The sequence below is a fragment of the Muntiacus reevesi genome, chromosome 1 (genome assembly GCF_963930625.1).
Source record: "Muntiacus reevesi chromosome 1, mMunRee1.1, whole genome shotgun sequence".
NCBI classification, from domain to species: Eukaryota; Metazoa; Chordata; class Mammalia; order Artiodactyla; family Cervidae; genus Muntiacus; species Muntiacus reevesi.
In genome coordinates this window covers 33,629,863-33,655,781 of record NC_089249.1, presented here as the reverse complement: position 1 = coordinate 33,655,781, position 25,919 = coordinate 33,629,863, and the positions used below count along the sequence as shown (strand labels likewise).

The window sequence follows — 25,919 nt, the reverse complement described above, 5'->3', positions numbered from 1 at the left end:
ATGTAAAACATGAATATATACACTTACACATATGTATAACTGAGTCAGGGCTTCCCAGGTGGCACTGGTGTAAAGAACCCGCCTGGCAATGCAGGAGACATAAGAGATGTGGGTTTTTGATCCCTGGGTTGGGAAGATCCCTAGAGAAGGGCATGGCAACCCACTCCAGTGTTCTTGCCTGGAGAACCCCATGGACTAAGGAGCCTGGTGGGATACAGTCCACAGGGTCGCAGAGTTGGACATGACTGAAGTGACTGAGCACACATAACTATATCACTTGGACATACACCTGAAACTAACACAGCATTGTAAATCTACTATATATCAGTAGAATTTTAAAAAATTTTTTAATTAAGATAAAATATTCTTTGGGTGCATTTCCAAAAAAATTTTGCTTCTATGATTCTTTAAAAAAAAGCCATACTATTATATTGGCTATATACCCAATATAACATGATAAGTTTGTAGCTCTCTTTAAAAAATACCTGACATTCTAGACAAATACATGTGCAAAGAGTGTGGCAATCATATTTATCATTTTAAATATGAACTTAAAAGACCAAAGGCATTTTAAAAATAAAGCTATCATTTTAAGTCTTCAAAATCATATATTTTTTTGAAAACCATTTAAGAAGCCGGGAAGTTCTTTCCTTTCCACAGAAGACAGTCCTCTATAAAAGCACTGTTTGGTGTTCTAGAGCATTCTTACCCTCAGCAGGAAATTTAACCTGGATAAGGATTCTAAGAAGATGTCAGCTCCTTTGTTTGAAAACTCATACCTCCCAGCAATGAAGAGGAACAATGTTTTTTCAAGATCAAAGTCCAGATGACTAAAACAAAACAAAACAGTTTCCAATGAAAGAAATCAACAGCAACAAAATGTACACATGAATTCTGTGAAAGTACAAAGGGGACTGGGAAGGATAAACATTTACTTTAACAACCCTTTTCTCTATACCCCAGATCCCTAACATCACAGGACAATTTTTTTTTTTTTAATAAAGAAAAGCATACCCATAGAAATGACCTCGAACAAATTCTTGGATCCTGGCCTTGTACATAGCATGGAGATTTTGAAACTCATGTACAGCTGAAAATTTCTTAACATTCAAGCCATTTGGAGTAACTACATCTGGAAAAGCAAAGTAAAATACTCATGGAAAAATCTCTTTTGAGAGAGGATAGCATTGCAAAAACAACAGTACTTTGCTAGAGAAGACTCTTGAGAGTCCCTTGAGCAGCAAGGAAACCAAATCAGTCCATCCTAAAGGAAATCAGCCCTGAATATTCATTGGAAGGACTGATGCTGAAACTGAAACTCTAATACTTTGGGCATCTGATGTGAAGAGCCCACTCACTGGAAAAGACCCTGATGTTGGGAAAGACTGAAGACAGGAAGAGAAGGAGGAGGCAGAGGATCAGAGGGCTGAATGGCATCACCGACTCGATGGACATGAGTCTGTGTAAGCTTTGGGAGCTGGTGATGGACAGGGAGGCCTAAAGTGCTGCAGTCCACGGGGCCACAAAGAGTTGGATACTACTTAGCAACTGAACAACAACAACAAGTTAGGTGTCTATTAACATTTCTAGTTTCTGACCATCATAGAATTGGAAGTTAATAAAAATCCACAATGAACCGCTGACATAGACAATCAGAAGGATCTGACTGAAATAGCACTGAGTAATGGGTATTACGTAATAGACCAATAGCAAAAATAGTCATTGTCAAGAGTTTTCAGTTACTGATCACTTACTATGCATTAGGTACTGCTCTAAACGCCTTGCAGTGTAACTCATTTAATCCCTGCAACATCCCATGGAGCGAGGTGATATTTCAGAGGCAGAAGCTGAGACACAGAGTTGTTACAGAATCTGTCCCAGAACACATGGGCGGAGTCCATGCTGTCTGTCCCCATCTGTTTTATCTTTAACTGTGCTATGTGCTAAACTACCTCTGTTTTGTTTTCATTTTTATTGGAGTAAAGTGACTTTACAGTGTCATGTTAGTTTCTACTGTACGGCAAAGTGAATCAGCTATATGTGTACATATATCACCTGTTTTTTGGATTTCTTTCCCATTTAGATCACCACACAGCACTGAGTAGAATTCGTTACCAGCTGAGTCACAAAGGTAGCCCATGAATACTGCAGTGGGTAGCCTATCCCTTCTCCAGCGGATCTTCCTGACCCAGGAATCGAACCAGGGTCTCCTGCATTGAAGGCAAATTCTTTACCAACTGAGCTATCAGGGAAGCCCTACCCCAAACATATCATATGTTTATTTGAAAATCTGGTTTACTGCCTAGTTACTCCTCTTAGAATGTAAGCTTTATGAAAGTAGACATATGTTTTTAGCCACTTATTCCTTCATATTGCTTGAAGCAGCATTTAATAATTAATAGTTTGACTCATGAATAATTTGCATATGACATTATTGAAATGCTGTTTCGTACTTGCAATTCTAGAATCTCCATATAGTTGGAAAGTCTAATTGCTCAAAAATTCTGAACCAAAGATGAGTTATGATTCTTTGGGTATCTAAAATAGCATTATTGAAACAACAAGGTCCTATTATATAACACAGAGAACTATATTCAATATTCTGTGATAAACCATAATGGAACAGAAAATGAAAAATAATGTATATATGTATAACAGAATCACTTTGCTGACCAATGGAAATTCACACAGCTTTGTAAATGAACTATACTTCAATAGAATAAATTAATAAGAGAAATAACAGGCCCAGCTGAGCAGCATCCAGATGGCAGACCTTACAAGCTGTTGGCTTTGGAATAGTCACTTGACCTCTCTGTGCCTTGGGTTCCTCATCCATAGCAAGGAAAGATAATGATAGTTCTTATCTCATTAGACTACTGTGATGATTAAATGGGATTATACATGTGGATAAAATACTAGAATGAGTCTGGCACACACCAAACATTCAATAAAGTTTTGTGTTTGATAGTTCACTAAAAGTCTGTGGATTTTCTTGGGCCACAAAGCATCAGGGATTTCACAATTTCAATCAGGGCCAACACGTGATTCCATGACTAGTCAGAAATGTCATAGATTATGGGGTTTATAGTTCTAGTAGAACCTCAAGGTGAAGTTAGCAGAAATAGAGATGAGAATTTATGAAAAGCCTAATCCATACAAAATAATAATTGTCATTTTCTGAACTCTTACAATGGGCCAGGTGTGTATCTGAGTCCTTCCCATGTAGTAGCTCCTTTAATCATTGAGACAATTCTACATAAGAGATAATATCATCCTCATTATACAATCTGGGCAAAGAGGACTTAAGCAATATCCACAATGTCTACAGCTAATAACATATATTCAACACAAAGTCATTCTTGCTACTGAATTCAGACAGTTTGGCAATAAGTCCACAGTTTTCACCACTACCTGCAACAAACCCCCTAAGAAAATAAGGAGTTAAGAAAACAGTATATAGAGAAAGCGGGATCCAGAATCTGATGATGGAGAATGTCTGCTTTTAGAAGACAGAAGTTAGTAGAGAAACTATTGAGACACTAGAAAAGAATATTTGAGAAACCTCAGAATGTATAATGTCATGAAAATAAGGAATGATAGAGGTATCTGTCACCTTTAATTGCTAAAGAATGTCAAGGAACATTAAAAAATTACAGAATTGTGAACCTGGTGATTTTTGAAAAAGCAATTTTACATCAAGTGTTGGGGGCTGGAAGTTAAAGTTGAAGAGGTTCTAAGTGGAAAAACTACTATTTTTGTAAAACACTTGATAGCGGGAGGAAGGATGAGATTATGTAGACATCTAAGAGAGTAGTGGTTTTAAGAGAAATTTTTATTTCAGAATAGGAAAAAACAAAGCATTTCTGTAAGCACAGAAAAGGATACTGATGACAGGGAAAAAATGTAAGATCCAAAAAACAAGTGAGCATATTGGTGAAGCAAACTCCTGCAAGAGACACGAGTGTGAGAAGCAAAGTGGACTCAAGAGAATCTTTGGAAAGAAAAAAGAATAGCACAGGATCTTTTGGCTGCCACTGTTCAAATTACTTGCTTCCTTTTTAATTATGTAGAGCTTTGTAATGCTTTCTCTAGATGCTAAACTGGTAAACAAAAGAAAGACTAACTAACTAGAGTTAAGACCACAGGAATTAAGCAAGGAAGATGTATTAATCAGGACTGTTTTGTTGCAAGTAAGAGAAATCTAGGCTTCCCTGGTAGCTCAGCTGGTGAAGAAACCGCCTGCAATGCAGAAGACCCTGGTTCGATTTCTGGATTGGGAAGATCCCCTGGAAGAGGGCATGTCAACCCACTCCCGTATTCTTGCCTGGAGAATCCCCATGGACAGAGAAGCCTGGTGGGCTACAGTCCATGGGGTCACAAAGAGCCACACATGACTGAGTGACTAAGCACAGCTCAGGAGAAATCTACTAACACTGGTTTAAGTATTACAAGGAGGAATTATTAATAGGATCCTGGAGTGTCTGATGGCAGAGATATAGCTGGGCCGCAGGAATTAGTTTAAACCATGGTCTAAATCACTGTAGAGAATCTAGAGTTCACTCAATCTGTTTCTGCTTCTTAATTGTACTACACTGTAGTTTATCTTTCTTTGCATCTTTACAGCTTCCAAGCTTCTATTATACAAGAGTATTCAAACAAACTCATCTGTTTAGACTCATTATGAAAGCATTCTGATTGGGCCAACTTAAATCAGGAATCCACCTCTGGACCAATCAGCTATGGCCAGGTGACAGGGTCATGTTTTATGAACACACCGCTTGGCGTTGCAACCTCTGCACGGGTCTGGGGCTAGTTCCCTGAAAAACTTGCTAGAAAATCTTGCGAGAAATAAAACAACAGGTTTCTACTAAACAGGACCAATGAGGCAATGTTCTAAGATGTAGAACTGGGGAAGTCACACACACATTTCTGATATTTTCTTGACATTCATTTTCTTAAAATAGAAAAGTCAACTCAGCTTGCTTCATAATGACAGGAAGTCATTATGACAACCCAGTTCAGAATTAGGGTATTTTAAACATAGACTATTCAACAAGCACAGATTGTTTACTATTATGTTCCAGATATAGCTTAGTGTTCAACAAAGCTACTGAAAATGAGAATTCAAATACGTGTAAAGATTTGAGTAGTGATAGTGCAGTTTTCCTCATAATTATTTTATGCATTTTTATTTAAACCAAAGCTATCACAGATTAGTGACAAACTGTGGGATAATAATTAATTACCAGGTTTTCTCTTCAGCATGTGTTCTGCCTCTATGGCTGTAATTTCAGAAACTGTGGTGAAAACATGAGCACAGTGGACGGAAGCGCGCTCCATGCAATACCGGTGGTAAATCTGCCTTTCCCCAGCCTCTTTGTCTATGTTAAACTGCGAAAACAAAACAAACACACACACATAGACATTTGCTTACACCAGTCCTTCTACATAGGCAAAGCAAAATCACATATTTCTCACACCATTTTTCCTTACGGCTATATGGAATTTTATGACCATAAAAAACAAGTGACAAATTTTTATTAAACCCATCACTGAAACACAAAGCTACTTCTGCTTACAAAGAGTGCTCTTTACTTTAAGCTGGGGAGATATGCAATCATATTTGAAGACAGTGTGATATGAACATTGACCTTTTGTTGAAAGGATAAAGTTATAATATTGATATATAACTATATATTTTGATTTTGTTTCTTAAAAACAACTAATAAAACCTGATGAATATTATTAGTTGTTTTTATTAATTGCTATATACTATGCTGTTAAGGATTTTGAAGTGAAATATTTGATGTGCTTGAAATACTCGCTATGCCTCTGTAATATTTTCTCTTTCACAAACATCAAAGCCTGCTCTTCGCCAGGAAACACGCAGGTTGAGCTTACCACAGATCACTGGTTTGCCCTTATTAGTCTACTATTAGGAAATCTCCCTGACCTCTTGACCTTTCTGAATTCCTTGGTGACTTTATTTTGAATATACATCTTATGTTTACAGTTTGACCTTCAGGTTCAATTGACCTTTTATAGGCAAACTCTCCTTAGAACCATTCACTGTTTTGCAAATATTAAGCTTTGTTCAAAAGAACTTTCCTACACTCAAGACGCCTCTGAGATGGTGGTATAACTTTCTGCTCTCATTATCTGAGTAGTATTAATCATGTATTACAAATAGGCACAAAAATACACTCAGAAAAGTATGCAGTCTGTTGCATAGACTCCTAGAGCTTTTTTAAACTGGGGGGGGGGGGGGCGTCAATTTTTCAACTTCCTAATGTTCCTGATAGTGAGACAAAACCCTAAAATGCTAAATTGATTTGACTGGCAATATAGACACCAATTCTGCAAAAGTCCTGACTGTATGTTACTCAAATGCTTGACCACGGTTTTTTTATTTTAATTTTGTTACACTCTTTCCTTATTTATTTTTAAAATTTGCTTGATTTTAATTGGAGGGTAATTGCTTTACAATGCTATATTGGTTGCTTGACCACTACTATTGACAGGATGATATGAAAAGCATAGCTACATTAATCTGAACTGATGAAAACTGGAAGAAAGAAGTCAAAACTGAATGACTTTTGGTCACAGAATAGGGCAGTCTTCTAAGATAAGCAAACTCAACTGTCTGATCACTGAGGATCTACATTCCTTTTCTGGTAACTCTGTCTTAACTGGACCCCCACAAAACTCCACCTATAACTCACTGCAGAATTACAGCAGAAATCTGACCTTCGTTCACTTGGAGGATGGAGGAAGTGAGGCTCATAGTACAGGTGGACGCCTAGCATCCCTGTGGGGTACCTGTCACTCAGAGCTGTGTGAGGATCCCGGGTCCTCAAAGCATTTCCCAGGCAGCCCAACCTCAGGACTGCAGTGGCTGATGTCTTCCAGGCCTCTTTGGATCTTGGGTCTGTTACTTCAAAGTGGACAGGCATCTGGCCTGTCCCGGCTACACTCGGCTGTACTCTGAACAAAGTTAAACTTTATATGAGCTCTCAGTCCCCTCAGGGGAGGCTGCGTCACAAATATTGATTGGTTAAAAGGGCATTTCTGCCATCTGGATGACAGATGAAAGGTGAAGATCAATACTTCCTATCCTTCAGCTTCAAGGGTCGGAAAGAAAGGTGGCGAGGGTGGAAGAGCTAATTACCTTATCAAGCTGGTTGTAGAAATCGATGTTAGCTGCACAGAGATACCGCCCAAGCAGTGTGGCGTGGGTGGTAAAGACTGTAGCAATGGGCAGTTTCCGAGCTCGAGAAAGGATCAGTCCAATCCCAGCCTGCCATTCATGGAAATGGACAATGACGTGTCTCCCATCGGCATGGTCCGTCACCTAGGTCAGAAAAGAAACTTGTAGAAAAGTTGAGGGTGAAGTTTGATCTTGCTCATGGTCCACAGCATAAGGAAAGTTGTTATGCTTGTAAATTTTAGCACAATTAAAAAGAATCTAAATATAAACCATGCAATTTATCAACTATAAGGGCTTTCTAGAATTTAGCTTCCTATTCATAAAGCCCGTATATGTTTATGGCTTAATCCTCTTTTTCAATATGGATCAGATTTATTTTTGCATTCACAGAGGGGACTGCTAGAATAAATGTACAGTAGGTACTCAATAAATATTCATTGAATGAATGAATGATTAATAGCAATAAAATTTTTGAAGTTTCACTGAGCAGCTGAATCAACTGGGACAAGCCACTTACAATCTTTCTTTTTAAATTAAAAGTAATGACTTCATGTTTTAAGTCAGTCTTATTTGGATTTTCTGCTACTTAGAGCCAACAACATTTTGGCTGGTATATTATTATTGTATACACCATTATTTTATATTATGATAATATTATTTTATATTATTAATATTATTTTAATATATCTTATTTTGTATATTATTATTTTAAGAATATGGGACTGGGGGGAAAAGAGGTTAATAACTTGCTTAGAATCAAATAGAAATTTAGTAACACACTGAGGACCCAGATCTAATTCCAGGTCTAACTCTAACACTAGGCAAGGCACCAATTTCTTAGCCTTAAAGTTACTTGTTTCACTAAAAATAGAGTTATCAAACAATCCAGCAATCCCACTCCTGGGCATATGACTGGAAAAGATGAAAACTCTTATTTGGAAGGATACACCCACCCCAGTGTTCAGAGCAGCACTATTTACAATACCTAAGACCTGGAAGCAACCTAAATGTCCATCAGCCAATGAATGGATGAAGACATGGTATACATATACAATGGACTACTCCTTGGAAGGAAAGTTATGAGCAACCTAGATAGCATATTAAAAAGCAGAGACATTACTTTGCCAACAAAGGTCCATCTGGTCAAGGCTATGGTTTTTCCAGTGGTCATGTATGGATGTGAGAGCTGAACTGTGAAGAAAGCTAAGTGCCGAAGAATTGATGCTTTTGAACTGTGGTGTTGGAGAACACTCTTCAGAGTCCTTTGGACTGCAAGGAGATCCAACCAGTCCATCCTAAAGCAGATCAGTCCTGGGTGTTCATTGGAAGGACTGGTGCTGAAGCTGATACTCCAATAGTTTGGCCACCTCATGGGAAGAGTTGACTCATTGGAAAAGACCCTGATGTTAGGAGGGATTGGGGGCAGGAGGAGAAAGAGGCGACAGAGGACGAGATGGCTGGATGGCATCACCGACTCGATGGGCATGAGTTTGAGTAAACTCCAGGAGTTGGTGATGGACAGGGAGGCCTGGCGTGCTGCGATTCATGGGGTCGCAAAGTGTTGGACACGACTGAGCGACTGAACTCAACTGAACTGAGCTGATTACTCAGTCATAAAAAAATGAAATACTGTCATTTGCAACAACATAGGTGCAGTAGAGATTATCACACTAAGTGAAGTAAGTCAGACAGAGAGATCATTTATAAGGGAAATTTAAATATAATACACAAATGAATTTGTTTACAAAATGGAAACAAACTCACATAGAAGCAAACTTAGAGTTACCAGAAGGCAAACAGTGGTGGGTGGGGATAAATGAGGAGTGTGGGATTAAGAGATACACAGTACTATATATAAAATAGACAAGCAGTAAAGATTCACAAACTGTATTTTATATCTTGTAATAACCTACACACCCTTTATGACTGTTGGCTTCATCAGAAAGAAGTTATACTGGTAAAGGGGGCACACAGCCAATATACAGCTCTGTGATTTCTTCTTAGAACACAGTCCCACTTTGCCAGAGATGCTCTTAATTTTTTTATTTTTAAGCAAAGCATAATCATCTTGAGGTAACGCAAGGAATGTGAAGAAATCCCACTGCCATGCTTTCAGGAATTGAGTACAGACATGGCTCATTTAACAAAGACTGATTTCCAAGGCTCTTATTGCTTTTTAAAATCTACAGAATATTTCACTGCTGTGGACTTCTTAGCAACTGCTGAGATCACTTCACCCTTTAGTAAATGATTAAAAGATCTAAGAGCCACTGCAATCACACAAGCACTCAGGAATGAACAAAACCAAATATTTCAAGCCATTTTCTACTCCCCTGATGCTGGAACGCAGGTACATAATCCATGATGTAGAATATTTTTTCCTGCATATATACTGAATATTACTTATGTAGCAGGAAATAAATTTGGGGTTTTACCCACATTGTTCTAGTTAAACCTGACATGAGGTAAATATTAATAAGCATGATTATCACCATGTTTCAAAGACTGGTATTCAGTTACAGGGCTTCACTGGTGGCTCAGACTGTAAAGAATCCGCCTGCAATGTGTGAGACCTGGGTTCAATCCCTGGGTTGGGGAGATTCCCTGGAGGAACACATGGCAACCCACTCCAGTATTCTTGCTTGGAGAATCCTCATTTAGTTACAAGAAGGCATTTTCTCAGATTCCTTTGATGTATCAATAAAACAATTAATAATGGTACCATCTCAAAACTAGCTTAAAAACCAGAGGATCATTGCTGGGTACTACAATATGCTTCTCCTCTCTCATGGGACTCTACGGTACACAGTACCTCTTTCAAGAACCAGGCAGTTAATGACCCAAAGATCAGCATATCATTGGCTTCCTGGTCGTGATAAGGAATGCCAACATTGCATGCTTCCCAGAGGTCTCCTTTCCACTTGTCCAGGTTCCAAGCCGAAAAGCCAATGTCAAAGAGAACCACGTAAGGACTCCCTTCTATCAGCCATCTTCCAAAGCGCACCTGCCATAGAGAGGACACAGAGCCATGGAGTAACACTAGGCAATGCAGGGGAGGAAAATCTATTTGTACTTAGAAGCTATGCTTGGTCGAAACTGTATTTAGAACTCCAGAGATTACACAAGCCATATAGGAAACAATAGTCATAACACAGAGCATCTCATGTTTGAGCCTGAAGAGGAAATGAGCCAGCACCCATTCATCTAGAATCTCCAAGTTCTTGCTTCTCATTAAATTTAGTCATTCAAAAATGAAGTATGTAGATCACATGATCTTTGTTCTTCTGTCTATCATTACCTTCCCATGACCTTGAGCTCATGGTTTTAGGTTGTTTCTCTAGACAAAGGTATATGATTTCTCTTATTCCTCCTATCAAAAAAAAAAAAAAAAAAAAAAGTGACAATAAGTGTTTCCCAATATGGTTGCTGCAAGAAGTCTTAACTAAATATACTGACCAAGACATATTTTGGGGGCTTCCCAGGTGGTGCTAGTGGTAGAATACCTACCTGACAATGCAGGAGATATAAAACGCAGGATCAGGAAGATCCCCTGGAGGAGGGCATGTCAACCCACTCGAGTATTCTTAACTGGAGAATCCCGTGGACAGAGGAGCCTAGAGGGCTATGGTGCATGCAGTTGCACTGCTGTACACGACTGAAGTGACTTCACGCACACAGGCAAGACACATTTTCTCTTTAAGATAGCAGTCTAATTCTATTACATTCTTCAAATTGATTATTTTATTCCAAAATATTTTACTTTGTGCAAGTTTTAATGCAGTAGCTATTTCAAATTTTTTCCAGTTGTAACTATATAGTCATTTGTATATCTAAATTTTAACTTCCCTTTTGGTATCCACTTTTCTATAGTAATTTACTCATGTTTTTTATTTTATGTTTCTTCTCCTATTATGTGCAAGGCAATTCCATAAGTGACTTCAAACCCTTTTTGAAGTTGGCAGAAGCGAAGAGCCTCTCTCATTGGGTATCTAGTCCTCTCTAGTAAACTGAATTTGTCTACATTGCTGAGATTGACCTTATGACTCCTCCCAAGGCTGAATTTTCCAGAGCATGAAAGCCCATTTGATCACCATTCCCTTGCTTGGGACTCAGGAATTTATGGTGATTTTTTTCTCCTGTCCATGCCTTGGTCAACACTAAAAAGTCCTCATTACTTGTCAGTTGCATCTATTGCAATTCAGTATTTATCATGGCATAATTTCCTTTCCAGATTTAGTTTTCCTGAGCTCCAAACAACCTTTCAATAGATTCTTTTGGGACATTCATTGATTTATACATTCATTTAACAAATAGCTACTGGCTGCCTGATATGTGGCATATGATGTAGTGAGCTAAGAGCACAGTGAAGTGTTGAAACTATAGAAAATGTAAGCTAGCTTGTCTTGACTTCCAGTGTATTCTTGTTCATGACAGGAAACATCTTTACATCAGAGATCCATTTGGAATCTTGAGAGCAGTCAGTTTCATCATGACTTTCATTTCCCTCTTCTTTCACAAGAGCTTCAAATGTGAGGGGCTTCCCTCATAGCTCAGTTGGTAAAGAATCTGCCTGCAATGCAGGAGACCCCAGTTCGACTGCTGGGTTGGGAAGATCCTCTGTAGAAGGGATAGGCTACCCACTCCAGTATTCTTGAACTTCCCTTGTGGCTCAGCTGGTAAAGAATCTGCCTGCAATGTGGGAGACCTGGGTTTGATCCCTGGGTTAGGAAGATTCCCTGGAGAAGGGAAAGGCTACCTACCACAGTATTCTGGCCTGGAGAATTCCATGGACTGTATAGTCCATGGGGTTGCAAAGAGTCAGACATGACTAAGCGACTTTCACTTTCACACTTTCAAATGTGAACCCCTTCTAACATCTCACTCATTTCATCCCAACATTATAACATGCAACCTTCCCTATTCTCCTAATTCTCCATACCATTCTCACTGTGATATGCTTCCAAAGTACCCTCTGGGACTTCAACTTACCTTTTAAACTAAATGTTCTACACTCTAAACCTCCTAGACACCACCACTCCTATCAACATCTTAATGAAAACTCTTTTTTCCACTCTTAGAAACTATATTCCTTAGGTGAAAGCGAAGGAAAGTGCAGATTTTTTTACATCACACTGAAACTTTTAAAACCTTATTCTTTCTTTGTATATAAAGACATCTCTGAAATTTACATTATCCAAACATGTTACCTTTCCCTGTTCTATGAATCTCCTGGGTACTTTTCTACCTTATTCTGGGAAATTTTTAAATCCAAGATTGTATCCTACACACTTACTTCATAGCTAGTTGACCTTACTGATTTTAAAGAACTTCACGTCCACCGCATGTTAGCCCCCCAAGCTCAAGGCTGCAATCTTATCCTTGTCAATAGCCAAACTGTGACTCCTCTGAAATGTTTACCCTTAGCACTGTATCCCTCAACCACAACTCCCATACTTCTCTCACTGTGTTTTTCCCAGTGTATGTATTCTTTCATTTCCTCTTCAGCATCTCCAGTTTCTAGAACCCTCCTTCTTGTCCTAAATCATCACCATTTTTTTTTCTTTCATTGATTCCTTTCCTGTCCATTTCAGATCCAACTGTCCAGCAACTCAACCATTAGTTCAGTCAATTGCACAGTTACCTTCAAGACTTATGCCACCTTGCCTTGTTGCACACGTGCTGAAATTAAACGACACTGAATCTTCAGCTATTTAACTTCTAACACTTTCAGCCAGGCTGCTGACTGCAGTAAATCCCCTCTACACATGAACCTTCAAGTTGCGAACTTTCAAAGATGCAAACGTGAGTTCACATGTCCAATCACATAAGCTAGTTCACATGTGTGGCGTATACGGTCACACGTGTGCATCCTCTACAAACGGTTGTGCTTTTGTGTACTTTACTGTATAGTACTGTGTAGAGTACAGTAGTATAGTACTTTATTTCAAGCCCCAGACCCTGTGCCATCCACATCAGGCATGCGTGAAACTGCAACTCACCTTCCATCACCTATTGCTGATGATCCTCCATCTCTATCATCTCCCACCTCCCTCCTCCAGTCAGTAAATCTTCTCATCTGTTTACCCGATGCCAGCCCTTGAATGCTAGCTGTGGCACCGTACTACTGCACTTTTCAAGGCACTGTGCTATAAGATTAAAAATGTTTTACTTTTTGTGTCCATTTTTTATATAATGTTTGTTTGACAAGTGTTATAAACCTATTACAGGACAGTGCTATATAGCCGATTGTGTTAGTTGGGTACCTAAGCTAACTTTGGTGAACAGACCATTGAACTTGAGAATGTGGTCTCAAAACATAATTCATTCCTATGTAGGAGACAGCTGGAGAAAGTCACAGTTGTGTATATTTGTGCCATTAAAAAGTCATGACTAAAAAAAAAAAAAAAAAAAAAAAAAAAAAAGTCATGACTATACCTTAAGCAGGGGCTTCCCTAGTGGCTCAGTTGGTAAAGAATCTGCCTACAATGCAGGAGAACTGGGTTCAATCCCTGAGTCAGGAAGATCCCCTGGAGAAGGAAATGGCAACCCACTCCAGTATGCTTGCCTGGAGAATTCCATGGACAGAGGAGCCTGGTGGGCTACAGTGCATGAGGTCACAAAGAGTCAGACATGACTGATCGACTAACACACACACACATACTTTAACAATGTTCGGAATTTCTTTTCCCTTTCCTTAAACATTTTTCCAGAATTTCTTTCTTCACACTCTTATATTAATACTTGCCTTCTAACTCTCAGAAGTTTATCTTGAACACTTAAGATCATTGAAAACACAGAGTGAGATGATCTTGAATTCCTCAGTAACTCATTTCTGTTTGCATTTACCCTGTGTTTCCAGTTTGAGCAAAAGGAGTGAAGAACAATCCTTCCAGTAGGATTTTGGATCTCATTTCTTCTCCTTTTCTCAGCAACCTTACTCTCTTTCATCATCTATTCCTTCTAAGCTTTCAGTTTCTCTCTATCCTCTGTCTGGATGCTTCTTTATGGAATATAAATATGCTCACTCATATTTAAGAAAACACAAATTCTTAAAGCCATATCACTTGAAATAGCTTTTATCCTTTCTTTTCATAGAAAAGCCTCACAGTCACATTTCTGCATCCTTTATCTCACTACTTATTCATTCCTCAAGCTTCTGCAATCAGCTTTAGCCCCACTTTCTCCTCTGAAGTTGTCATTAGCAAGATGACCACAAATGACCTGAGTATTGCTCAACCCAGCTGGCCTGAGTTCAGTCCTTGGTTGATCCAATCCCTCCTTTATACCTGAAACACTCTCCTTCCTTGCCTTGACATCTCTATTCCTATTGAGATGGCAAAAACTAATGCAAATTTAGTAGCTTAAAATGGCACAATTTATTGTCTTACAGATTTGGGGGCTAGCCCTCCGAAATGGGTCTTATGAGTTAAAACTGACATGTTGGCAGAGGTGCATTTCATCAGCAGTCTCTTGGGGAGAATCTGTCTTCTAGCCTTGCCCAGTTTCCAGAGGCCATGTGCATTCCTTGGCATGTGGCCCCTTCCTCCACCTCAAAGCTCTCATCACTTCAATTTCTGCTCGCGTTGTCATATCTCCTCTCTGATTCTAGTTCTACTGTTCCCCTCTTACTAATATCAGGATACTTATGATTACATTGGATCTACCCAGATAATCCAGGATAACCTTCCCATCTCAAGAACCTTAATACTGTCACAACTACAAAGCCCTTCTTGTTCTAATCATTAGCTGAACTTCTACTTTTGCAGTCCCTGACTTCTTTTCATGTGGATGTTCTAACACACTGACATCGCCCAAGGTTTGGCTCAAAATGTTGCCTCTTAGTCTATAATCTTCCACTGAATAATGTTATAAACACCCATAATGTCAATTACGATTTAGACAAAACTGACTTTCCCCCAAGCATCTCTATTCTATACCCTCTGCTGAGTCCCAAACCTACTATACTACTAGGTTTTCATAAGGTGTCTCAAATGTAACCTATCTAAAATCAAGTTCATCATCTTTCTCATAAACCAACTTCTTTGGTCTAAGAAGATGAGTGATCTTTTCTCATGAGTTCATGTAAAGTATGGTGTGATTCCACAACAGTTTACTGAGACTTGCTGAATGAAGCATCAGGCGGTGTCTTTTACCTGGCAGCCATGTTTATTCATCGTGTCCATGGCTCTTCTAACGGCATCATTCACAGGTTCACACTGTTCCACCTGAGTCTTCATATTATGCTCAAAATATGGACCAATCAGAAAATAGTTGTCTCCCCATTCATCTGCTGTAGTTTTGGCCTTTGTCTGAATCACAGTATAGATGCCACCAACTGTTTAAAAGAAAAGATCCCATTATCATTCAGGTTAGGAGCTCATGTTAAATGACGAAGGGATGGAAATAAGTCCTCAATTTTTCTATGTTTCTTAAGTCAAATTTTTTTTTTTTTTTTTTGCTGTGCCATGCAGCATGTGGGATCTTATTTCCTTGACCAGGGATTGAACCCACGCCCTCTGCATCCCTGCATTGGAAGGGTAGAGTCTCAACCACTGAACCACCAGGAAAGTTCAAGCCAACTTTTTTTTGAAGTATAGTTGATCTACAATATTGTTTTAGTCCTCGTTTTTAAGTTAGCACCTGAAATCAAGCACAAGGATTTATTTAGCTTTGTAAAAGAAAGTTTTTAAAGAATACTATCAAAGAGTTAGTGTTTGTTTCAATTCCATGCTGGGTACTTTGTCAGAAAGCAGCAGATTGGCAGCAGCAAATCACAAATATTTCAAAGAAACCTGAAGAGACAACTGGGATAAAGCAGTACCTGGCTTAAGACTCTATCTACATGAAGTGTCAAAGGTGGGACAAACAGCTATTGTCATGGCACGTGCCCTCAACAGCAGTAATCACCTTTCACCTCTTCTCCTTCAGTGGCCCAAGAACATAAGAGAAGACCAAGTATCAGCTACCGCTCAAATTATGAGCAAATTTGGTGGCTCAGATGGTAAAGTGTCTGCTTGCAATGCAGGAGACCTGGGTTCGATCCCTAGGTCGGGAAGATACCCTGGAGAAGGGAATGGCAACCCATTCCAGTATTTTTGCCTGGAGAATTCCATGAACCAAGGAGCCTGGCGGGCTACAGTTCATAGCTGCAAAGAGTTGGACATGACTGAGTGACTAACACTTTCACCTTTTTTTTTTACTTTCTCCCAAGATAAAGAGCCACTTCTCTTCTAGGGACCAAGCAAGTACCTTTTGACAAGGGGGAAATCCTAACAGATCTTAAAGGGGGATGCTTGGTCCAACTTACATGACATAAATCCAAGTTTTCATATAGTACTTCATTTTAGCTCTCTGCCATTGCTGCCACTACAATTAAAACACAATTCGTGTAACTCTATGGCTGATTCACATCAATGTATGACAAAACTCACTGGAAAAAAAAAAAAGTCTAGAAAATAAAGCTTACTAATAAAAAAAAAAAAAAAAACACAAAGCCAAAAAATAGTATACTTTTGGAAAATATGCCTACTGTTATAGCCAGCATGTCTACATATGGAAAATTATCCTGAGGGGAAAATAAGATATGCGTTTAAGGATATTTGGGTTTCCCAGGTGGCTCAGATGGTATAGAATCCACCTGTCAATACAGGAGACCCAGGTTCGATCCCTGGGCCAGGAAGATTCCATGGAGGAGAGAATGGCAACCCACTCCAGTATTCTTGCCTGGATAATTCCATGGACAGAGGAACCTGGTGAGCTACAGTCCATAGGGTCACACACAGTCAGACACGACTAAAGCGACTTAATATGCGTGCATAAGGATATTTATTAAAGAATTATAAAGGTGAAAAATTGTAACTAGCTTAAATTGAACTAGTTAACTCATTTAACCTGTCTGAGGCTTAATTAGCTCACCTGTTCAACGGAGATACAATAGTACTGAGTTGGCCAAAAAGTTCATTCAGATTTGTCCCTAAGATGTTACAGAAAAACCTCAGTGCAAAACCTCTTTTTGGCCAACCCAATACCTCACTTGGGGAGAAAGGACAGGTTGGAGCAGCAGTATTAAAAATTATGCCTCGTTGAAAAGGTGATATTTAAAGTAAGTACTTAAAAGAGTAAGGAAATCAAGCAAGTTGATTCATGAGGAAGAATTTTTTAGGCGGAGGGAACAGTTAGAGCCAAGGCACTACTTTTGGAGCAGAGGGTACCAGCAGAGTCATAGGCATTCAAAAGGAAGAGTTCAGTAAACAGATAGGAGGGATGGGGAAAGTCAAGGGGAAGAAGACCCTTAGTAAACTGCACAGGATAATTCTTATGCCAGCTCAGAGCAATCACCTAGTATGAGAATATGAAAACAGTCTAAATCAGTTTCTTGAGTGGTACTTTGCAAGGCAAAGGAATGACTCAAGAAATTCCATGTAAAATCCCCCAAGCTAATACAGATTCTGGCATTAATCATCAACTCTACTTCCAAGAACAATTTTGTTACTTGTACATGAAGAAGAAAAAGTCTTATTTTTCATCATGGTTTTTCATAAAGTATTTCAATTCTTCAGCATATGGAGTTTGATAGCAACTGCATCTCTTAATTTCTTATTTCAATCACTCAGACCTTAAATAATACATTTTACTTGTACCATGTGACTTACAATGACAGTCATAATTGACAGCCAAAAGGTAGAACTGCCATCCGCAAATGTTTTGAACCACTCAAAACAAAGTTTTTGATAAGTTGCTTTTTGAGAGGTGAGACACAAAAAGCAAATATAAATACTACTACATGACAAAACAGGGTTCAGTAACTTAGAAAAGAGCTAATATAACTTCCAAAATGTAAATATTATATGTAGTTTTCATATAAGCCTACATAAGTTTATTGTCCTTTGAAACTTGATCTTTAAGAAAAAACTTTTTGACCATACCTAAAAGAAATTGAAACGGCCACTTGAGCAGAGTCTGATAATAAAAATATTATCAATCCCAGCTTCCACTGGCTGATGAATGTAGTATGGGATACAGGAAGATGATCTGCAAATCTACAAGCAGAGCCTTCCAGACTGGATCAGAACCGACAGGGTTCACTTAGCCATTCAATGATGAATCTGATTGATGCCAACATCAAGGACACCTACGCACTTCGCCAAATTCCAGAAAAATTTAGGGAACATCGAAACCATTTGTTGAGAAAAAAAAATTAGACAAACAGTTTGCAAGGGTAACTAAATAGAACTTTCCTCTAAAGTCTGAGAGTCATGTCTTAGCAGCATCTTTAAATATATATATTTATATAAGCTTTATTCAAGCTCACTACCAAAATAATTCAAAATCTTCAAATAATTTCTCCTCTTTGTAGACGTAATTCCTTCATCTGTATATGATCCAGGGGAATACATTTTCGGGTTCTGATGGCATATACTCCTTAAATGTCTTACGTTTTTATTCTTGGACAGTCTTTTTTTTAATGGTAAACTTTTTAAGAAATTAATTATTTGATTTGTTTTTGGCTGTGCTGGATTTTCGTTGCTGCCCGCAGGCTTTTTCTAGTTGTGGGGAGCAGGGGCCACGCTTCGTTGTGGTGTTTGAGCTTCTCATTGTGGTGGTTTCTCTTGTTGCAGAGCACGGGCTCTAGGGCAAGGGCTCAGTAGTTGTGGTCCACTGGCTTAGTTGGCCCGCGGCATGTGGAATCTTCCTGGATCAGGGATTGAACCTGTGTCTGCTCAATTGGCAGGTGGATTCTTAACCACTGGATCACCAGGGAAGTCCCTTGAACACTCTGTTTTATTTGCAACTATGTACCTTGATCAGAGATTTTAGAACATCTTCCTTGTTTTCAGATTTTGTGTCGCAAATTCAAATACAATTGCATTAATGCAAACAAAACATTTTTATTTGCTAAAGGATATAAGGGAGAAGAGAAATTTTTTATTTCTAAAAAAGATAGGATTTGAGAATTGAAATGCAAAGATGAACACAATTAATTAATTTTCTACTTCTTTTTCCCATTTGAGGCTTTCAGCTTTGAAGTAAAATAGTCCCTGAATAGTCTTAGAGTACTTATAAATACTATGACTATATTATTTCAGTCTCTTAGGAATAGAAGCATAAAACTAAAAAAAAGGTTTTTTTCATCCCATATTGGTTGAGACCTGATTGTAAACAAATTTTCCCCCATCCCCCAGACTTCTCCCCTTACAGTCTTTCTGTGAGGAGGTGCTCTTGCTGCTAATTGATATGCTAAAGCTTCATTTCAGGCCCTCTCTGTCCTTCCCAGATTTATAGGCGAAGAATTGATGCTTTTGAACTGTGGTGTTGGAGAAGACTCTTGAGAGTCCCTTGGACTGCAAAGAGATCCAACCAGTCCATCCTAAAGGAGATCAGTCCTGGGTGTTCATTGGAAGGACTGATGTTGAAGCTGAAACTCCAATACTTTGGCCACCTGATATGAAGTGCTGACTCATTTGAAAAGACCCTGATGGTGGGAAAGATTGAGGGCAGGAGGAGAAGGGGATGACAGGGGATGAGATGGTTGGATGGCATCACCAACTCAATGGACTTGAGTTTGGGTGGATTCTGGGAGTTGGTGATGGACAGGGAGGCCTGGCATGCTGCGGTTCATGGGGTCGCAAAGAGTCGGACATGACTGAGCGACTGAACTGAACTGAACTCCCCTTAGTTCTCACTTTATTTACCATCTTAAACCAACTCCCCACCTGGCATGCTAATTAAAGATGAGAAAGATGAAATAGGTTCATTCCTATTTTTAAATTTGGAATATAAACCAAGAGTTCACTAAAATCTATTTTTTAATGAATTATTGTTTTTCCACAGTGTAGGTCATTGAATTTGGGCTGACTCTTCACTTTCAAACATGTACTTTGCATTTTATTGATCTCTACTTTCCTGAAACAACATGGGAGCTATCTCTCCTGTGAAGGCAAAGATGAGCTCTCATAACATATGTGTCAGTGAAGTAGCTAAAACTTCAAGTCGTCATCTGCGACTGATGAAGCACTGCCGACATTGTTAAAAGCAGAACTCCAAGGCAGTATGGAAGGTGAGAGCCTGTTAAAAAGGATATTTTGTTGAGTCGCTAAGGTATGGCCAACTCTTTCCCAAACCCATGGACTGTATGTAGCCCACCAGATGCCTCTTTCCATGGGATTTCCCAAGCAAGAATACTGGAGGGGGTTTCCTTCTCCAGGGGACCTTTCTGACCCAGGGATCAAACCCTCATCTCCTGCATTGACAGGCAGATTCTTTATCAATGAACCACCAGGAAAGACATAAAAAGGAGATACATATAATAATATATAAGTATGTATATAGAGAGACTCTTCACTATTTTTAAGTGATTAAATGTCGGAGAATTTAGAAGTCTATGATTTCAGTGTGCATAGCTACTCTTCTGATTCCTATCCCAAGACATAGCTGCAGAAGCAGGGATAGTCATTACAGAGTTAGACATCATTCTCTGAGGCAGCAGGTCTGGCGGGAGAGAGAGTAAATGCTACTGGTGATGATGGTCACCAAATGTTTGTGTGCCTGGCAATTGACTAGGTCTGAGGTTCCAATCAGAGCAACTGTAGTCCAGGGCAGTGGGAGATGACAGACTAGGAGCAAGCCCACAGGCATGCCCTCCCTGATTATATCCACAGTGGCAGATCTGAATGCTTTATACAAGAAGGGCTTAGTCATGGCAATCTGAATGAAAGGCAAGTGGGAAGACTAGTGCTCTTCTTGAACCTATGTGTGTGCCGAGCATAGCTCTTACAGAGTCTGTGTGTTTCATGTGGTGTGACTTGGGGTGCGTTTGACATGACATGGCTGTGCATATCCACTTCAGGAAAAGCAATCCCAACCTCTAATTACAGTGCTGCTCATGACTATAGTAATCCTGATCCATGTCTTTTTTCCCTTTTCCTTGCTTTTGCATTTAAAAACAGAATCATGCAATTGTTCAAACTGAGAGTCAGTGTGAAAATGAATGATTCAAGGTCCCCGTTTTATGAATAACTTTTGTAAGAAATAATAATAAGCTAACAGACAGTAATTAAATGCTAGACACTGTTCTAAGTGATTTACAGTTGCTATTTTCTTTTAGTTTTCACCACACTGTTAAGGAAGATGCTATTATCTTTTTTTTTTTTTTTAGGTGGGGAAATTGAGACATAAAGGCTGTGAGATGGATCCAATATTAGACATGTAATGATGGAGCTGGGATTTCCAATCCAGGCAGTCTGACTCCAGACTCACAAGCCTTAGACAGCAGGATTGTAAGTAGAATTGTGCCTTGGTACCCACAGCAGGTTGGTTTTGGGACACAACTCCCTGACTACCACTCTGGATACCAAAATCCCAGATGCTCAAGTACTATGTATAAAATGACATAATATTTGCATATAACCTATGCACATCTTCCCACATACTTTAAATCATCTCTAGGTTACTTGTAACATCTAACACAGTGTAAATGGGGTATAGTCAGTCTGCTGGTGTGTGGTAAAGTTTTGCTTTTTGGAGCATTCTGGAATTTTTTTTCCCACTATTTGTGATCCAGAGTTGGTTCAATCCACAGATATGGAACCATGGATAGGGAGCGCTGCCTTTAACTCTATGGAGCAACATATTGATGAATCTTTGCAAGTGGTGGTGGTAGGGACAGAAGGAGAAAGTGAGCAGGGTCACACAAAGACAAGCATCTTTAGATCTTGGAGAGGGTGGAATCATTTCTACTCTACTTTAGAGAAGGTCCATCTGGAAAACAACACTTAAGGGAAATGGCTTTTTTACTTTGGCTCTAAACATTCTGGTCTAATAAAATAAATAAATAAATAAAACAAACCTGGGTTAAGGGAACTTCAGAGCAGTGATTCTCACATTGATCATAGAGCCCTTTAGAAATATAATGAAATCATTCAGATCTTGACTCTGAAAAAACACGTACATATAATGAGCAAAAATTGCTGTATATCTTGGCTCTTCTCTTACCACTTTGGAACAGTCCCTTGGAGCAATTTGACAGACTGTATCCCAGGCTATAGTCCTCAGAAAGTCCGCCAAATAAAACACGACTCTCAACTTTTAGACTGTGCAATTTTTTTTTTAGCTGACACTGGCTTAGGGCTAAAATAAGTTGTTTTTAGTCAGTTTTTAGAGGGAAGCATCTATTCAGTGACTAAATTTCAAAATAGTTCACATTTATTAAATTACCATACATTATTTTTGACAACATTCATTAACCTCTTTTTAATGACTCCAAAAATTTTCAGTGTGATCATTGGTCCACAGTTTTCAATGATTCAGGCAAGTTTGTACAGAAGAAATAATTGTAGCAGAGAAGTTGAAAGTAAAGCTTATTTCCAGTGTTCGGGCAAAACGCTCCTTCCTAGACCATAGCACAATCTCTTATTGTTCCTTTCTTGCTAACTTGTCCCCCAACTAGTCATAGTGCTATTTGTGGTATATATTAATATATATTTGTGATACATATTAATATATACAGGCTTCCCTCATGGCTCAGACAGTAAAGAACCCACCTGCAATGTGAGAGACCTGGGTTTATTCCCCGGGTTGGAACAATCCCCTGGAGAAGGAAATGGCAACCCACTCCAGTATTCTTGCCTGGAGAATTCCCACGGACAGAGGAGCCTAGCGGGCTACAGTCCATGCGGTTGCAAAGGGTCAGACATGACTGAGTGACTAAGCACAGCACCTCACGGCATTAATATACATAATGGAATATTACTCAGCCAGAAAGAAAGAAAGAAATATCGCCATTTGCAACAAAATGGGTGGACTTGGAAAGCATCATGATAAGTGAATTAAGTCAGACCAAAAATGACAAATACTGTATGATAGCACTTATATGTGGACTCTAAAAACCACAACAAACTAGTGAACAAAAAGAAAGGAAGCAGGCTCACAGATAATGAGAACAAATTAGTGGTTACTCGTGGGGAGAGGGAAGGGAAGAGGAGCAATGTAGGGCTGGGGGGAAAGTTATTGTAGGATTACATGAAATCACGTGTGTGAGACTTGAAAATTATAAAGCACTCTGGAATTTAAAGAATCTTTCATTCAGGAAAAAAAGAAATTAAAAAACACATCTCACTCCTTAGTGCTTTCCACTGTCTAGAACTTCAGTGGCGTCCCATGCTTCATGGGTTGGAAATGGAACCCCTTAAGGCTATTAACTCACTCTGCATCCCACAATCCAGCCCTTGTTGGGGTCTCCCATCTCCTCTCAGGCTCCACTCCTCTTACCCTTTCTGAGCTTCCCTCAGAGCCCTGAACAGGGTTCACTTTCTCACTTCTGTATCTCGGTATGTACAGTTCCCACACACCGAACACTGTCTGCTCTTTATCACCGCCTCCTCATCTCTACCCACCAGCTATTTATCCTTCAGGAACCAGCTCAAGTGTTTCTCTGTTAAAGGTTTTTCCCAAGCTTCCAATTAGACAGAAACCTTCCCTCCCTGCACTAAAGCACAGGCTGACCTTAGAGATATCACAAGTTCTTATCCAGACCATCCCAATAAAACGAAATTGCAATAAAGCGAATCATGAATTTTTTGGTTTCCCAAGTGCATATCAAAGTTATGTTTATACTATAACGCAGTCTATTAAGTATGCAATAGTATTTTGTCTAAAAACATAATGTATCTGCCTTAATGTAAAAATATATTATTGTTAAAATGGCTCCCCCCCACCTGAGCCTTCAGTGAGTGAAAAAGTAATGTCAAAGATCGCTGATCACAGATCACCATAAGAAATACATTAATAATGAAAAAATTTGAAATATCATGAGAATTACTAGAATCTGACACAGAGACAGAAAGTGATTAAATGCCATTGGAAAAATGGGCTTGCTTGATGCAAGATTGCCACAAACATTCAACTTGTCAAAAAAAAGCAATATTGGCTAAGCACGATAAAGTGAAACACAATAAAATCAGGTCAGCCTGTACAGTTCTAGAGCACCTTGTTCTCATTCTTACACTCATTACAGTTGACTACAATTGCATGTTTAATGTCTGTAAATTCTGAAAGATTGAGAATCAATTCTGTTGTTGAACTCTATGCCCTTCATTTCCCAGTGTCTGATATCCAATAGATAGTTGATGAATCTTTATTGAATAAGAATGAATGAATGCATAAAAGCAAGATATTTCAAGGTTAATTATTAAAGTAGAAAAGGTTATTTTGAAGTCAGAGAATTTAACTATGACTCTTATTTGCTATATCTTACACATTTCCATTGTTTACGGGCAAAATTCTGTCAGTACACAATTGTCCCCTTCCCTAAAAAATCTTTTGTTTTCTTGGATATGTTTTCTTGTTTGCCATGAAACATTTGTAAGATGGCTGGAGCATACGTAGTATGTACATTTCATCATGAAGAAACTGATGTTCAGGCAGTTTAAGGGATTTTTTTCTAAGTCTCAGAAAACCCTGAACTTTTTGGACTGCAACTCTTGTGTTCTTATACCTACAGGATATTTCCTTAGACAGTGGACATTTTAATTTTTTATTCTTGCATACTAATAAAAAAGAGAAGTGGACTCAGGAGACCAAAATGCAAATCCCAACCCTGCTATGTGCTTGACCATTTAATGCATCCTTGTAGGCATCCTTTTCATCTATGAAGTAGAGAAGTTGGATTCATGATCTTGAAGATGTCTCCTATACTGCTGTAAATGGCAGGGAAATAAAAACTCAAAGTAAAATTCAAATTTAAAGAAGCTATAGTGTCAATATCTTGTCAGAGATGCACACAATAATTGTCCATTTATATAAAAATATAATAAAATCAGACTATAATAAATATTGAAGGAGATAGATATTGAAGGAATAAAGATTGAAGGAGATATTGAAGTGATTGGGTAAATCACTTTAATGGGTTTCCTCTCGACCAGAAAATTCCCTTTATCCTGCACGGAAAATGAAAGAAAAGTAGTATCAAAGGAAGCTTAGAAGTTGAAAAATAAATGTATTTATTCCTTCATTCAAAAGAAAAAATATCCATTGAGCATTTTCTATGCACCAGGCACTGTTCCAGGCCCTGAGAGCAGCATGCATGTCATCAGGCTAGAAGATTCAGGCTGGGATATGGGGAACAGTCAGTGTTACCATTGTGGGCCCAGCACCAGGAGACAATACCCTGTTAACATTTGCTAAAAGGAGAGAAAAAGAAGGAAGGGGAAGCATTCTGCTCAGAAGAACCCACACAAGGGCTTCTCTGTTGGCTCAGAGGCAGAGAATGCAGAGACATGGGTTCAATCCCTTATCCAGGAAGACCCCACGTGCCACAGAGCAACTTGGCCCGTGTACCGCAACTATTGAGCCTCTGCCCTAGAACCCGGGAGCCAGAGCTACTGCACCCACATGCCGCAGCTACTGAAGCCTGTGTTCCCTAGAGCCTGTGCTCTGGAACAAGAGAAGCTCAGGCACCACAACTAGAGAGTAGCTTCCGCCCTCTGCAACCAGAGAAAAGCCCGCGCAGCAATGAAGATCCAGCACAGCCCAAAGTAGTAAAAATAAACACATAAATAACTATTTAGAAACAAACCAAAAAGAAGAACCCACACAGAACTCTTCTGAACAGATTCCTGGTGCAAAAGAGACTCCCCTCCCCCCATTTCTTTTCCACCAATAAGCTATATCCTTGAATGTCTGCTTGCTAGGCAGAGAAAATCTCTATTTCAAGTCA

At 39.1% G+C, this 25,919-nt stretch overlaps 1 protein-coding gene across 3 annotated transcripts in view; it reads right to left on the bottom strand.

Annotated features, from left to right (window-relative positions):
• GYS2 (glycogen synthase 2) overlaps nt 1-25,919 on the bottom strand; it is a 56,079-nt gene that overhangs the window by 28,614 nt on the left and 1,546 nt on the right. The window contains exons 2-7 of one of the 3 annotated variants that reach the window (XM_065921835.1): nt 15,361-15,542; nt 10,003-10,211; nt 7,169-7,328; nt 5,247-5,391; nt 1,015-1,132; nt 710-830 (exon numbers count right to left, since the gene is read on the bottom strand). In XM_065921835.1, coding sequence (XP_065777907.1) covers nt 710-830; nt 1,015-1,132; nt 5,247-5,391; nt 7,169-7,328; nt 10,003-10,211; nt 15,361-15,542 — 935 coding nt within the window. Of the gene's footprint in view, nt 1-709; nt 831-1,014; nt 1,133-5,246; nt 5,392-7,168; nt 7,352-9,089; nt 9,093-10,002; nt 10,212-15,360; nt 15,543-25,919 lie in introns of all 3 variants that reach the window. The other 2 variants (XM_065921827.1, XM_065921843.1) reach the window with 2 other exon arrangements.